Consider the following 16,070-nt stretch of genomic DNA (forward strand, 5'->3'; position numbering starts at 1 on the left):
TGATTTGCATTCAGATGTCACAGTTTTTTCTCTGGATGTGGATGTCATTGATTGTTATATTGCTGAGAAGAGCTGAATCCATTGTGATTGATCATAACACAATGTTGTTTTTACTGTATACAGTGTTCTCCTGGTTCTTCTGACTTCCCTTAGCATTAGTACATGTAAATATTTCCAGGCTTTTCTGAAATTGTCTGCTCATTGTTTCTTATAGAGCAGTGATATTTCATTATATCCTATGCTACAACTTGTTCAATCATTTGCTCTCCACAATGGTTGGATCAGTTGAAAACTCCACCACCAGTACATTAGTGTTCCACTTTCCCCACATCCTCTCAAACGCTTATCATTTTCCTTCTCTGTCATACTAAGTAATCTGATAAGTGTGAGGTGGTACCTCAGGAACTCTGCAGTTTTTGAGAGTGTTGAATGCATATTTTAACATTCTTTCTCCTCCCCCAGGTTTTGTGGCACTGTTCTTTACTGGTTTTCCAATTTCTCTTAATTGCTCCCTTGTTGGATCCACATCCCTGGTCTTCTCCTTAAATGTTTATATACCCAGGGGCTCTTTCATGTATTTTTGGTGATACAATCCACTTCCATAGTAGAGCTATATTTCTAACTCTTATTTTTGGCCTGAGCTCTAGTCCACTGACTGCTAAACCTCTACTTCTTCCTGTAGGTTCCATCAATGTCAAAAACTCAACACTACCAAAACAGAACTTTTTACCTGTGGTCAAGTAGATGGTACAGTGAATAGAATATTGGGCCTTCCTAGAGCCACGAAGAGTAATCCTTAACAGTTATCCCTTCTTTGATCCCCTCCCAACTATCCATTTCTAAAAAATTGCCAAGTCTTTTTTTAATGCCTCCTTAACATATCTCATATCTGTCCTTTTTTCTTCATTCGAGTGGCCACCCCCTTAATTCAGACCCTAATCACATCTTAACCTGAATTATTGGTATCCTCTTCTTTGTTCTCCCAGTGTTCAGGTCTCCTCCAAGCAATCCATCTTTCCCACAGCTGCCAACATAATCCTTCTGAGTTTCCCCCAACTTCTCAATTACTTCATGTTCTCATTCATACACTTTTTATTTATGTGGATCTTATAGCTACAAAAAAAAGGAGACTCCTTGAGGGCAGGGACCATTTCATGTTTGTCTTTGTAATCCGGTCCTTAACAGTGCCTTATTTTTACTAAGTACTTAATATTAGTTGAATTGAACTGAATTAAATTTAACCTTCAAAACCATTGTCTTGAGGTGTTATAAGGCTTTAATTAAGGAGGATCCTTTCTAATATTATATTTAATATAACACCTAATTCTCCCACTTGGGGAGGGGGGAAAGCCCTAAACCCTTCATATTAAATAAAGACTTTTTAAGTGAAAAGTATTAACCAATGTAAATGTACACTTAAAGATAAGTGCCTCTTTGTCAATAGAGTAAGATCCCTCTCTTCCTAAGTGGGTCTCCAGTTGAAAAAGGCAGTACAGTAGAGTAAAAGAGTAAAATGAAATTGGAATCTGGAGAGATCTAGGTTAAAATCGTAATAGATCAATAACTGGTTAAGTCATTTAACCTCTAATTTTCAGCTTATAAAATTGCAATAATAATCCCTTTTGTGATAAGATAACGTATATAGAGTGCTTTACAAAACCTACTTACTTTTTATATTTAATATGTATATGACTTTTTTTTTACTAAAGATTGGAGATGTATTTTAAATCTCCAATTGTCTTCAAATGGTGTGAGGAAGAGTATTAGAAAAGCTCACATGTGGACAGAATTAATATACTTCTGTATCATATCATAGGAATGCACAAATATTTATGTGGCAAAGAAAAACTGGAATCTTAGGACATGGGCAACTAAGATTGCAAAGAGAGGTTTCCATAGTGATGAGAGACCACATGAAATTTTTATGTTCCAGTATTAATATTTAAAATTAGAAACAAAGTCACTAGTTCACTTTAGGAATGAAAAGATTTTTTGTACATTTTAGATTGTCTTGTGGAGCTTTAATATAAATAGGGGAAAAGTCTCTAAATTGACACAATTTCTTCATAAGTATATTGGTTTAGCTTAGATATTTGTAAAACATTATGATTCATTGCCAATAAATATAGAAATTTCTTTTTCATTTCCTTTCCTTTTCTACAAATGTACTTGTGGAGAACATATATAGTAAAGAGTATCAGGTGGCCATTAACTCAAGGTGTGGTTATTCCCCTTCCCCATGAGTATTGATCATAATCCATCTATATGATCTTGTCCTGGAAGTTTCTTGTGCATTCAGTCCATGATGTAGTAGTAAGAATATAAGCTTAGGAATTATGTAATCTCTGTTTGAATGCCATGCTTTAGGGCATTTAAACTTGCTTTAGACCTTAAGTGTCCTCTACTATAAAATGAGAATGTTGTATTAAATTTTCTCAGAGGTACCTTCCAGCTCTAAATACTATAAATTTTTCCATGATTACTCAATAGAGGGTTCATTCAAAGCACCATAGGTCTTCTATAGTTTCTTACTCTTATGTAAGTTTATCTGTTAGATCACATTCTGGCTGTAAGAATAGTCACCTTGTTTAGATATGTCCTGGATCTCTTTTATACTTTTGTAGTCATGTGAATGTCATATTTCCAGCTGATTCATCTGAGATCATGTAGTGCTGACTCTCGTCCTCCTAATAAACACATCAGTGGGACAGTACTTTTTTTTATGGACTTTTACATCAGTGAAGCAGGATGGGGAAAATTTTAAAAAGTAAAAAATGCCTAGCCACTCTCTTTTGAATCATAGAATCTAAATGAGAAATCTCTGGAGCATTCCTGGCTCTATGCAGTGACTAACACATCACCTGCAGGCAAGAGCATCTGTAAGAAATTTTTGTCAATAGGGACTTCCTTTTTTAGTTGAACTTTGTATAGAAAATAAATGTGAGTATTAATATACCTGTTACCCAAGTTTTGGATGCTTCACTCTGGTTTCAACTCCATCCCCTAATCTGTTCACACTAGAACAGCTTAAGTCCCCAGAGGCATACCACCACCACCAATGGATTATCTTCAAATTCTTTCCTGTATTGTTTTTTGGGTAGGTTTAGTCATCATCTTTTCAGATATCATAGGTTTTAGAGCTGGAAAGAGTCCCACTCTCTTGTTTTTAAGATGAAAAAACTGAGATTCAGAATGTTAAAAGGATTGACACAAATGTTCCCAGGTAGTAAATAGAAGAATTTGAACTATCTTTTTTCAGGAAGAGGCATTATTATATCATCAGCTTAGCTGCTTCTAAATTGCCAAGGATTCTGTGCTCTGAATATATTCAGGAGATGACAGTATATCAGGAAGACTCCTGAGTTCAAATCTGGCCACAGACACCTACTAGCTGGACTTTGTTGCCTCAGTTTCCTCATCTGTAAAATGAGCTAGAGAAGGAAATAACAAACCACTCCGGGATCCTCGACACGAAAATCTCAAATTGCTCAGCAAAAAGAATAGGGTTGGAGGGTATGTGTGTGTGTGTGTAAATTGAAATCCTGGGATCTGAAGAAATCACAAAGTAGGAGAGAACCTTGGGGACACCTACAGCCAACCTACATTGATATGGAGAATAGAAAAGAGAGAAAGAGTAGTCCGATAAGGAGAATGAGGACAAAGCAGCGTCACAGAAACCTAGAGAAGAGATAGTATCCAGAAGAAAATAATTCACAGTTGTTAAGCTGTGGAGAGATCATGGAAGATCATGTTTGAAAAATCACTCTTGGATTTGGTAGTTAATAGGGCTCTGATAACTTTAGAGAGGTCAAGTTCAATTGATATATAAGATTATACAATGCAAATGGGAATTAATATTAGAGAAAAGTAGGGGAGCAGAGAGGTGAGAGAGATTTGCAGAAGGTGGATTAGAACTGAGTCTTGAAGAAAACCAGTGAAGACTGTAGGCAGAGTTGAGGAAGGAAAATATTCCAACCCCATGATTTGGCCAGTTGGCCGTGTCATTTGTAAGGAATAGCAAGTAAGTCAATGAGTACTGCTGAAAGGCCAGGGCATGGAAAAGAGTAAAGTATACTAGAAGACTGAAGAGTTTAGAAGGAGACATGTTATGAAGGAGTTCATTCATTCATTCATTTATTTATTTGTTTATTCATTAGGTTTTTGCAAGGCAGTGGGGTTCAGTGGCTTGCCCAAGGTCACACAGCTAGGTAATTATTAAACATCTGAGGCCAGAGGCCAGATTCGAACCCAGGTACTCCTGACTCCAGGGCCGGTGCTTTATCCACTGCACCACCTAGGCACCTCAAAGGAGTTTATTTTAAATACCAAAGGATTTGATATAGTAGGTAATGGGGAAATATTGGAGTTAATGGAATCAGTGAATGATCTAGACTTGTGCTTTAGGAAGATCATTCTGGAATCAGAGAGGAATATGGATTGGAGTAGGTTGAGACTCAAGGCAGGGATTAATTAGAAGGCAATTAGTAATAGTCTAGGCAAAAGGGAACAAGGATTTGTACTGGGTTAGTATGAATGGCAAAGTAAAATTAATAGAAAGTAAAAATGGCAACAGATTGGATTTATGGGTTGAGTGCAAAGGGCATAGTGAACTCTACCACTTAGCATCTGGCTTGTGCTATGCTGCCAACCCATGTTGGTAGGATTGATCAAACACAGAAATTCTGGTACAGTGTAGAATTGACCACATTGCTGTGTGCAAAACAGTCTCTGTCTCCAAAAAACCTCATATTTTAACTTGCCAGTCAGTTGAAAAGGTCTGATGGTACTTAGAGCTCAATTGCAAAGCTGCTGGTAATACTTCTTAAATATTATTTCCACTGATAAAATCCTAGTGATTTCTTGTGCTGAACTATTTAATAGTGCCTCAGGCTTTTTAATGACAAATAGCTTTACAGGAGATGTTTTCCATAATGATGACTTTGTTAACTGGCCTGGAAAAAAAGGCTTTTGAATTCAGAGTTCTAAGCAGTTTCCTGCAGGGTCTAGGGAGTTGATGGATAAGGTGGTACTTTGACCCTCAAATGCCCCACTGCTTCAGCTAGGCTATCTTCACTCAATTTTGAAAATAAAGATGTGTAACTTGAATTTATAACACTGTGTGTGGGGTTGGGGGGGGAGTAAACTTTCCTTGTAGTTAGACTAATCTAACTTCTAACTTGGCTAAACATAAGCAGACTTAATTTTTATTTTATTAAAGGACTTAAGTCTGAAGGATTAAAATATTGCTACTTAAAAGCGTAGACTATTTTCTAGTTAATAACAGTGTAAGTCAAAGTTTTTCTTCAGTGGTTCATATCAGTATGAGTAGACAGGAAGAGTTCTGATGTAATATGACCATAAGAAAGAAATACTGGCTTCACAATCAACAAAGTCCCTTCTGAGTGTGCACATTAGATGTAATTTAAATGAAAAAAAAATGCATGGCTCAGTTTTAGAAATTTTATTTTCTAAGAGAATTATCTTATAAAAAATGCAATATTACATTCCCTTTTAGTCATCAAGACATGAGGATAATTACAAAAGAATTTTGCTTCTATATACCTACAAAAACTTAAAACTTAATTTCAAGTAAGAAAAGTAGAAGAACTTAATATAATTAGGGTCCTAACCTAGACATTATCATGTTTTGATTCAGTTGAAGAATTACATCATTTATTTTATCACTCATTTCATCGTGCCTAATTTTATGTTTTAATTAGAAACTGTAATTTTTCAGTATCAGTATTTGTGTTCTGTGGTTTGTTTCAAACTGTCCTATGTGATAGAGACAAGGCACAGGAAGGAGATGAATATCATGGTATAATATAGTAAAAAGATGGAGTCAATTGGTGATAAAGAAAAGTACTGGGAGAAAGAGAAAGGAGAGGAAGAAGGGGCTAAGATATTTCACAAAAGAGTCAAGAAAAAGCTTTTTTTTCAGTGGAGTGGAATGGGGGAAGGAAGGTGAGGGAGGGGATGAGTGAGTCTTCATTCTCATCAGAAATGGCTCAGAGAGGAAATAACATACATACTTATTGTATAGAAATCTATCTTGCCCTATAGAAAAATGAGAAGAAAGGGATGGGATAAGGGGGGAATAGGTGACAGAAGAGAGGGAAGAATGTGTGAGAGGGTACGCAGACACAACACTTTTGAACAGGGACAGAGTGAGAGAGAATAGAATAGAATAAGTGAGAGTAAGAAGGAATAAGAGTGGAGGGAAATATAGCTAGTAAAAGCAACTGGGGAAAAATTGAAGCAAATTCTTTGGTGGACTTAAGATAAAGAAGGCAGCTCATCCCAGAAACAGCCATTGGAATTTGCTGACTGAAGCACATTTTTTTTCCTCACTATTTTTGAGGTTTTTTCATCTTTGTGTGTGTGGGGGGGGGTTATGTTTATTCTTACAATAAGATTATTGTAATAATAAAAATAAATAAGCCCCCAAAAAGAAAAATAATTTAATAGAAAAAAATTATCATACATGGAGATAACTTTAGTTGTACTTATTACAGTTTTTTTTCTCTTCCAGATATCCAGAAAATGGTATTTTAGAAATGCCTCCCGAAAATGTTCGTCCACGAGCAAGAAAAATTCTGAAGTGGAATGAACTAAATGTAGGAGATATGGTGATGGTGAATTATAATGTGGACACTCCTGAAGAAAGAGGATTTTGGTATGATGCAGAGATTACCACATTGAAGGAAATCTCAAGAACTAAGAAAGAAGTTCATGCAAAAATCATGCTAGGGTAAGATTTATTTGCATTGTACCTACAGGCATGCATATTCTCAAAATTGCATGCTGTGACATTTTAATCAAATGCAGTCTTATAATGCAATTGAAATTTCTTGTTCATGAAGGGTAGTCAACAATATTTTCTAAACATTTTTTAAACTTTTTAAAGAATTTTTGGTGTTTAAACTATTGTTTATACCATTTTTTGTGTTAAGAATAATAACCAAGTTATCTTTATTTTTACTAGAAATGGAATTAGGACTTTGTGTTTTGATGTAAAGAAATCATGATTATCATCAGCATTAATATTTGTCAATCAATGATAATGATAATGATGATGTTTGTCATTCATCCTCAAAGAAGATCCATTGGGGAGGTGATGCCATGATATGGATTTTAATGAGGGGTTGCTGTGTGAAGTCACCAGCCTTATTTTTCTCCTCCAGAGCTATCTGTTGGCCAGATATGAATCAGGACAACTGGAGGTGGTCCTGGATGTGAGGCAGTCAGGGTTAAGTGATATACCTAAAGTCATACAACTGGTAAATTGCAAGTGTCTGAGGCTAGATTTGAATTACTGTCCTCTTGACTCCAAGGTCATTGCTCTAGTCACTGTACCATTCAGCTGCTCAGTTACCAAGTTTTTTTGGGTTTTTTTTTTACCAGTTATCAAGGATTTTTTAAATATGTTCAGAGAATCTGGTAGTCAATTTTTTGAGAATAAAAGAAAAATTTATTTCTACTCTTAGTTCTGATTTTTTTTTACCTTCATAGGTCTAAGATCCATTGTTCATAGGTTGCCTTATACAAAAAAAAAAATTATTGCCTATCCCAGCCTACTGTTGTAGAGTTACTCCATACTTGGCTAGTCTTGTTCTTAGACACATTCTGTTGCCAGGAAAATGTTTGAAGTCTTTCTGGTATGATAGAGAATGCCAAATCTGATGTTATGCTGGCCTAGCCTACAAAAATCTCATTTAAGCTGATAACAGTGAAAGAAAGACAGAAAAGGCATAGAGAAAGAAGAGTTGTATGGTTTTGTGAGCATCTAAAAACATAAGTGATGGCATTGTGGGCACCATGTAATTATTTTCCAATAACTAATGAGTCGTTCAAGAAACTGAACTATGTTAATATTGACATTTTCATTGTTACTGAAAGCATAGCATTTAGGACATTTACAGTTATATGGAAGAATGATGTTCTCCTTTGGGCAATACATAATTAGGAAGTAGAAGAGTTGACTCTTTCCTATTATTCCTAATGGCAGTAAGAAACATTACATTCTTCCAAATATAGTATTCATGATGAGTCTAAGCAAAAATAATTCCATGAAGAAAGCATGTATTTGCATCAATTGCAGTGGATAAGAAGATAAATTCTCTAAAGAATTTGATAAGGGGGGCCAAGATGGCGGAGAGAAGACAGGCACAGTTCTAAAGTCTCCTGATCTCTTCCCCATCTATCACATGAAACAAGCCTCTTAAAAGAAATCCGAACCAGGAAACCCAGAAAGAAAAGCCAGGAGAGGAAAATCTACCTCAGGATTTGTCTCCGAGTACCGGCAGGTGAGTCTGAGCTCCCAGGGAAGATCAGCCAGACCAACAGCTGAATCAGAACCGGGAGTCTGAGGGCCCTAGAGCCGGACCTGCTGGATCAGCGGTGGGGCTGGACTGGACGAAGGGGGCTTGGGTCCGTGGGGAAGCAGAGACGCTGGTGTTGGGGCTGTCCCCCTGGAGCTTGGGGAAGGGGCTGCGGGGAGAGGTCTGGTGAAGGACAGCTGCAGACACCATCCCTGGGCTCCTCAGGTCTGAGAAACTCTGAGCCCAGGCCTCCATTGCACTGAGGTCTCCTCCCAAACAAATGCAAATTACTTCTGCCTCAGGCCCAGGTGTGTGAGCAAAAGAACCAGCCCAGCTGAGGAATCACCTCAGGCCAGGGTAAAGCCCACCATTGATTGAAGGCAAAAGAATTCAATAGCTCCAATTCTCTCCCTCAAGCAAAGGGAGAAGGCCTCCCAACCAAGGTCACAGACACCCCAGAGAGAGAGCAACCAGCTCCTCCTACTGGGCAGCCAGAAAAACTGCACTCAGTAAAGCCTTTAGAGATCCCAAGCCCAGGTGAACCAGCCCCACCCAACTCAAGGTCTTAGCATAATGAAGAAGGGTCAGTGGAAAGGTGGATCCATAGAAAAATTCCTGGAAGGGAAAGACCCCAACCCAGAGAGACCTGGAACCTCTGAGGAGAATAGTCTGGTCTCCAGCACAGAAAGACTTCTTGAAGAAATAAGGAAGGAGTTTAAAAATCAACTGGAAAATTTGGGGGGGACAATTAATACCTTGCAAAATGAGAATAATTCTCTCAGATCCTCAAATGAGCAAATGCAAGAAGAAATTAGTTCTCTGAAAACCTCAATTGGTCAAATGGAAAACTTTCAAAAGTAGAATCGACCAATTGGAAAAGGTTAATGAAGAAAACTCCTCCCCCCAAAAAATAATGGAGTCTGCAGAAACTAATGACTGCACGAGACAGCAAGAGTCAGTTAAACAAAATCAAAAAATAGAAAAAATAGAAGCAAATGTGAAATACCTCATCAATAAAACCACTGACCTCGAGAATAGATCGAGGAGGGGAAACCTTAAAATTATAGGACTTCCTGAAAACATTGAAGAGAAAAAAAGCCTGGACTTAATATTACAGGATCTAGTGATGGAAAATTGCCCTGACATCATGGAATCGGAGGGCAAAGTAGTTATTGAAAGAGTACATCGATCCCCACCAGAAAAAGATCCTAAAAGGAAAACACCAAGGAATGTGGCCAAACTCCAGAACTATCAGATAAAAGAGAAAATCCTGCAAGCAGCCAGAAAGAAACAATTTAAATATCAAGGAGCCACAGTAAGGATCACACAGGACCTGGCTGCATCAACTTTAAGGGATCGAAGGGCCTGGAACGAGATATTTCAAAGAGCACGGGAGCTTGGAATGCAGCCAAGAATCTACTTTCCTGCAAAGCTGAGCCCTTCTCTTCCAGGGAAAAAGATGGACATTTAACGAAATGGAAGAATTCCAAAAATTTCTGATGAAAAGACCAGAGCTAAACAGAAAATTTGGATATCAAACAGGAGGTTCAAGAGACACATGAAAAGGTAAAAGGGGGGGGGGCAGTAAAAGGAAAAAAATGCAATCCAGTAAGTTGAAACTGGCTATATCCCAGCATGGGGTGGGGGGTAGAAACTCTCATAAATCCTGAAAATCCTGAGAAATGTAACTCTAACAGAGAGAATATACATAGCCAGAAATGCTGGACATCCATGACCTATCCATGAGACTGATATCTAATGGGCTGTAACTGGCTTTAACTCCACAGGGGAGAAAGACTCTAATAACTCTCAGGAATTTGGACTCTATTCAACAGAATATACTGAACTAGAAGGGTCAGACACTCAGAATTTTCTATGACTTAGATAGAATGATCTAAAAAAAAAATACACTACCTCCCTAAAAAGGGGGACAGGAAAGAGACTGGAGGAGGGAGGGGATTGAATGGGACAAATCTCATTACACTAAGAGGTAAAAAAAACCCTATAGTAATGGGGGGAAGAAGGGAGCAGATGACAAACACCTGAATCTTCTCATCAGACTTGGCTTAAAGTCAACCTCCACCTACTCAGTTAACTTATAAAACATCTAACCTTTCAAGAAGTAAAAGGGGAAAAGGGGAGGGGGGGAAGAGAAAGGGAAGGGGAGTGGAGGAAATAAGGGGAAATAACAAAAGGAAGGAAAGGGGAAAGAAAGGGGAGAGAGTGATATAGGAGGGCAAACACACTGAAGGGGGTGGTATTCAAAAAGAAAATACTGGGGAATATGGATAAAAGGGGGGAAAGGGGAAAAATACAAACAGAGGGAAGATAGCACAGAGGGCAATAAAGAATTAGTAATCATAACCTTAAATGTGAATGGGATGAACTCTCCCTTAAAACGTAAGCAAATAGCAGAGTGGATTAAAAACCAGTATCCTACAATATGCTGCTTACAAGAAACTCATTTGAAGCAGAGAGATACATATAGAGTAAAGGTAAAAGGTTGGAGCAAAATATATTTTGCTTCAGCTGAAGTAAAAAAAGCAGGGGTAGCAATCCTTATCTCAGGCAAAGCAGCAGCAAAAGTAGATAGCGTTAAAAGAGATAAGGAAGGAAACTTTATCCTCCTAAAAGGTACCATAGACAATAAAGTCATTTCAATATTGAATATATATGCACCCAGTGGGACAGCACCCAAATTCTTAGAGGAGAAGCTGAAAGAATTACAGGAAGACACATAGACAGCAAAACTCTACTAGTAGGAGACCTCAACCTCCCACTGTCAGATCTAGATAAATCAAATCATAAAACAAACAAGAAAGAAATTAGGGAGGTAAATAGATTGTTAGAAAAATTAGATATGGTAGACTTATGGAGGAAACTGAATGGGGATAGGAAGGAATATACCTTTTTCTCTGCAGTACATGGAACTTATACAAAAATTGACCATGTACTAGGACATAAAAACCTAATGATGAACTGCAGAAAGGCAGAAATAGTGAATACATCTTTTTCAGATCACAGTGCAATAAAAGTCATATGCAATACTAGGCCAAGGAGATATAGACCCAGAGCAAATTGGAAACTGAATAACCTCATCTTAAAAAATGAGTGGACCAAAAAACAAATTATAGAAAGAATTAACCATTTTATCATAGATAATGATAATAATGAAACAACATACCAGAACCTATGGGATTCATTCAAAGCAACTCTCGGGATATATTATAGCTCTAAATGCTTATATGAATAAATTGGAGAAAGAGGAAATCAATGAACCAAACATGCAACTAAAAAAATTAGAGAAAGAACAAATCAAAAATCCCCAATCAAATACCAAATTAGAAATTTTAAAAATCAAAGGAGAAATTAATAAAATTGAAAGCAAAAAACTATTGAATCAATAAATATAACCAAAAGTTGGTATTATGAAAAAACCAATAAAATTGATAAACCTCTGGTCAATTTGATTAAAAAAAAAGAAAGAAGAAAACCAAATTGCTAGTATTATAAATGAAAAAGGTGAACTCACCACCAATGAGGAGGAAATTAAAGTAATAATTTGAAATTATTTTGCCCAACTTTATGCCAATAAATTTGATAATCTAAGTGAAATGGATGTATATTTACAGAAATATAAGTTGCCCAGGTTAAATGAAGAAGAGATTAAATACCTGAACAACCCTATCTCAGAAAAAGAAATTCAACAAGCCATTATTGAACTCCCTAAAAGAAAATCTCCAGGGCCTGATGGATTCACAAGTGAATTCTACCAAACATTTAATGAACAATTGGTTCCAATCCTATATAAACTCTTTGGAAAAATAGGGAAAGATAGAACTCTGCCTAACTCTTTCTACGAAACCAATATGGTGCTGCTACCTAAACCAGGAAGAGTTAAAACAGAGAAAGAAAATTATAGACCTATTTCCCTCATGAATATACATGCAAAAATCCTAAATAAAATCTTAGCAAAACGACTACAACAAGTCATCACTAGGATAATACATTATGATCAAGTAGGATTTATTCCAGGAATGCAGGGTTGGTTCAATATTAGGAAAACTGTTAGTATACTCAATTATATCAATAACAAACCTATCAGAAACCATATGATCATATCAATAGATGCTGAAAAAGCTTTTGACAAAATATAGCATCCATTCCTATTAAAAACACTAGAGAGTGTAGGAATAAATGGACTGTTCCTTAAAATAATTAGCAGTATCTATCTGAAACCATCAACAAGCATTATACTCAATGGGGAGAGGCTAGAGGCATTCCCAATAACATCAGGGGTTAAACAAGGGTGCCCATTATCACCACTACTATTCAATATTGTATTAGAAATGTTAGCATCAGCAATTAGAGAAGAAAAAGAAATTAAAGGAATTAGAATTGGGAAGGAAGAGACAAAACTCTCACTATTCGCGGATGACATGATGGTCTACCTAGAGAATCCCAAGAAATCATCTAAAAAACTACTGGAAACAATTAGCAATTTTAGCAAAGTTGCAGGTTATTAAATAAGCCCCCATAAATCCTCAACTTTCCTATATATGACTAGCAAGAAACAGCAGGAAGAGCTAGAAAGAGAAATTCCATTCAAAGTAACTTCAGACAGTGTAAAATACTTGGGAGTCTGTTTGCCAAGACAGACTCAGAATCTTTTTGAAAACAATTATAAAACATTTCTCACACAAATTAAATCAGATTTAAGTAACTGGGCAAATATCAACTGCTCATGGATAGGTAGAGCTAATATAATAAAAATGACAATTCTACCAAAACTAAACTATCTGTTTAGTGCCCTACCAATCAAAATTCCAAAAAATTACTTTAATGAGCTAGAAAAAATTGTAAGTAAATTCATATGGAGAAATAAAAAGTCAAGAATTGCCAGGAGCTTTAATGAAAAAAAAATGCAAACGAAGGTGGCTTAGCACTACCAGATCTAAAATTATATTACAAAGCATCAGTCATCAAAACTGTTTGGTATTGGCTAAGAAATAGAGTGGTGGACCAGTGGAATAGACTAGGTGTAAAAGCAGGAGAGGATTATAGTAATCTCCTGTTTGATAAACCCAAAGAGTCAGGCCACCTGGATAAAAACTCCCTCTTTGATAAAAACTGCTGGGATAATTGGAAGTTAGTATGGAAGAAACTTAGATTAGACCAACACCTCACACCCTTTACCAAGATAAGATCCAAATGGTTACAGGACATAGACATAAAAAACAATACTATAAGCAAATTAGAAGATCAAGGACTAGTCTACCTGTCAGATCTATGGAAAGGGGAACAGTTTATGACTAAGGAAGAGTTGGAGAACATCACTAAAAACCAATTAGATGATTTCGATTACATTAAATTAAAAAAGCTTTTGCACAGATAAAACCAATGTAATCAGGATCAAAAGAAAAGTAGTAAATTGGGAAACAATCTTTACAACTAATGATTCTGACAAAGGACTCATTTCTAAAATATACATAGAACTGAGTCATATTTTTAAAACAAAAAGCCATTCCCAATTGACAAATGGTCCAAGGATATGCAAAGGCAATTTACAGATGAGATCAAAGTAATCCATATCCATATGAAAAAATGCTCTAAATCATTAATTATTAGAGAAATGCAAATTAAAGCTTCTCTGAGGTACCACCTCACACCTCTGATTGGCCAGTATGACCAGGAAGGATAATGATCATTGTTGGAAGGGATGTGGGAAATCTGGGACACTATTACACTGTTGGTGGAGCTGTGAACTCATCCAACCCTTCTGGAGAGCTATTTGGAACTATGCCCAAAGGGCAACAAAAATGTGCATACCCTTTGACCCAGCAATACCACTACTGGGTCTATACCCTGAAAAGATGAGGGAAAAGGGTAAAAACATCACTTGTACAAAAATATTTATAGCAGCCCTGTTTGTGGTGGCAAAGAATTGGAAATCCAGTAAATGTCCTTCAATTGGGGAATGGTTTAGCAAACTGTGATATATGTATGTCATGGAATACTATTATTCTATTAGAAATTAAGGAGGGACGGGATTTCAGGGAAACCTGGAGGGATTTGCATGAACTGATGCTGAGTGAGATGAGCAGAACCAGAAAAACACTGTACACCCTAACAGCAACATGGGAGTGATATTCAACCTTGAAGGACTTGCTCATTCCATCAGTGCAACAATTGGGAACAATTTTGGGCTGTCTGCAAAGGAGAGTGCCATCTGTATCCAGATAAAGAGCTGTGGAGTTTGAACAAAGTACAAGGACTATTCCCTTTAATTCGGAAAAAAAAAAACCCAGATGTCTTATGGTTTGATCTGGTTACCTCTGAGAATTCTGTTCTCTTTAAGGATATGATTTCTCTGTCATCACACCCAATTTGGATCGAGGTACAACATGGAAACAAAGTAAAGACTGAGGGAGTGCTATCTGTGGGGTGGGGGTGGGGGGAGGGAAACAAGATTGGGGGAAAACTGTAAAACTCAAATAATATTTTTAATAAAAATTTAAAAAGAGAATTTGATAAGATTCTCTAAATTAAATTAACTTTTTACAGAAATGATTTAGGAGGGGACAGCTAGGTGGATAGAGCACCAACTCTGGAGTCCAAAGGACCTGAGTTCAAATCCTGCCTCAGACACTTAATAATTGTCTAGCTGTGTGACCTTGGACAAGTACTTAACCCTATTGCCTTAAAGTTTTTTTTAAAAGATGATTTAGGAGAAGGTAATAAAAAAAATTTTTAAATATCGTTGAGAATAAAGAAAGTGGTGCAATGGATAGAGCACCAGCCCTGTAGTCAGGGGGACCTGAGTTCAATACCGTCTTCAGACACTTAATAATTACCTAGCTGTGCAACCTTGGGCAAGCCACTTAACCCCATTGCCTTACAAAAACAAAAAAAGCTATGTTTCTGTGTTTGTGTGTGTGTGTGTGTGTGTGTGTGTGTGTGTGTATTTAAATCAGTAATTTCTAGAAAAGATCTAGGCTTTACCAGGCATGACAAGCATTGGAAGTGACTCCCAAAAAATCCAAATTTAATATAGCTGAACAAAAAGGAAGAAAGGAAGCTACGGTGATTTAAAAAAATCAGGAAAACCTAGGTTCATCTGTCTCTGATATGTAACAACTCTAATCTTGAGGAAATCATTTCACTTTCAGGACTCTAGGCAACTCCATAGGACCATAAACTACAAAGAATGTGCCAGCATGCATTTGGTATCAGAAGTTTACACACTCCTGACTCAATAATTCTCTTTTATCAGTGTAATCACTGGTCCAGACTCTGTCCCTATCCTGAACAAACAGGAAATTGTTGATTACTAATGTGGGAGTCATTTCTGAATCAGAAGTTTTAAAGTAGTCAGACCGTTGATTTGTTAGGGGGAAAACTACCATATTTAGAAGATAAATGACAGTGCATAGTTTGAATTAGAATAGTGCCAGTCTGATCTATTTAAATAACCCTACTCCAAAAATAGGAAATAAATATATAGACATTAACATGGACTGTTACCATTTTACAGCTTCTCTTTTTATGTAAGAAATAATACAAAATAAATCTGCCCTTTTATACTAATTGGTTAGCATTAAGACCATTTTCCTGTCATCTTAGTTCTAATTTGTCTTTTCTGAATCACTCTTTTATTGTCTATCATCAAGCTAAATATCTCTGCATGATTCATGCATGAGTTTTGACCCTTTAAACTTTCAACAATACTGCTTACATTAACTCCTAAGG

At 36.7% G+C, this 16,070-nt stretch overlaps 1 protein-coding gene across 1 annotated transcript in view; it reads left to right on the plus strand.

The window, feature by feature from the left end:
- UHRF2 (ubiquitin like with PHD and ring finger domains 2) overlaps positions 1-16,070 on the plus strand; it is a 150,461-nt gene that overhangs the window by 67,813 nt on the left and 66,578 nt on the right. Inside the window, exon 4 of the mRNA XM_074197490.1 lies at positions 6,533-6,751. Within this exon, the coding sequence (XP_074053591.1) occupies positions 6,533-6,751 (219 nt within the window). The remainder of the gene's footprint in view (positions 1-6,532; positions 6,752-16,070) is intronic.

This window comes from Macrotis lagotis, chromosome 8 (genome assembly GCF_037893015.1).
Source record: "Macrotis lagotis isolate mMagLag1 chromosome 8, bilby.v1.9.chrom.fasta, whole genome shotgun sequence".
NCBI classification, from domain to species: Eukaryota; Metazoa; Chordata; class Mammalia; order Peramelemorphia; family Peramelidae; genus Macrotis; species Macrotis lagotis.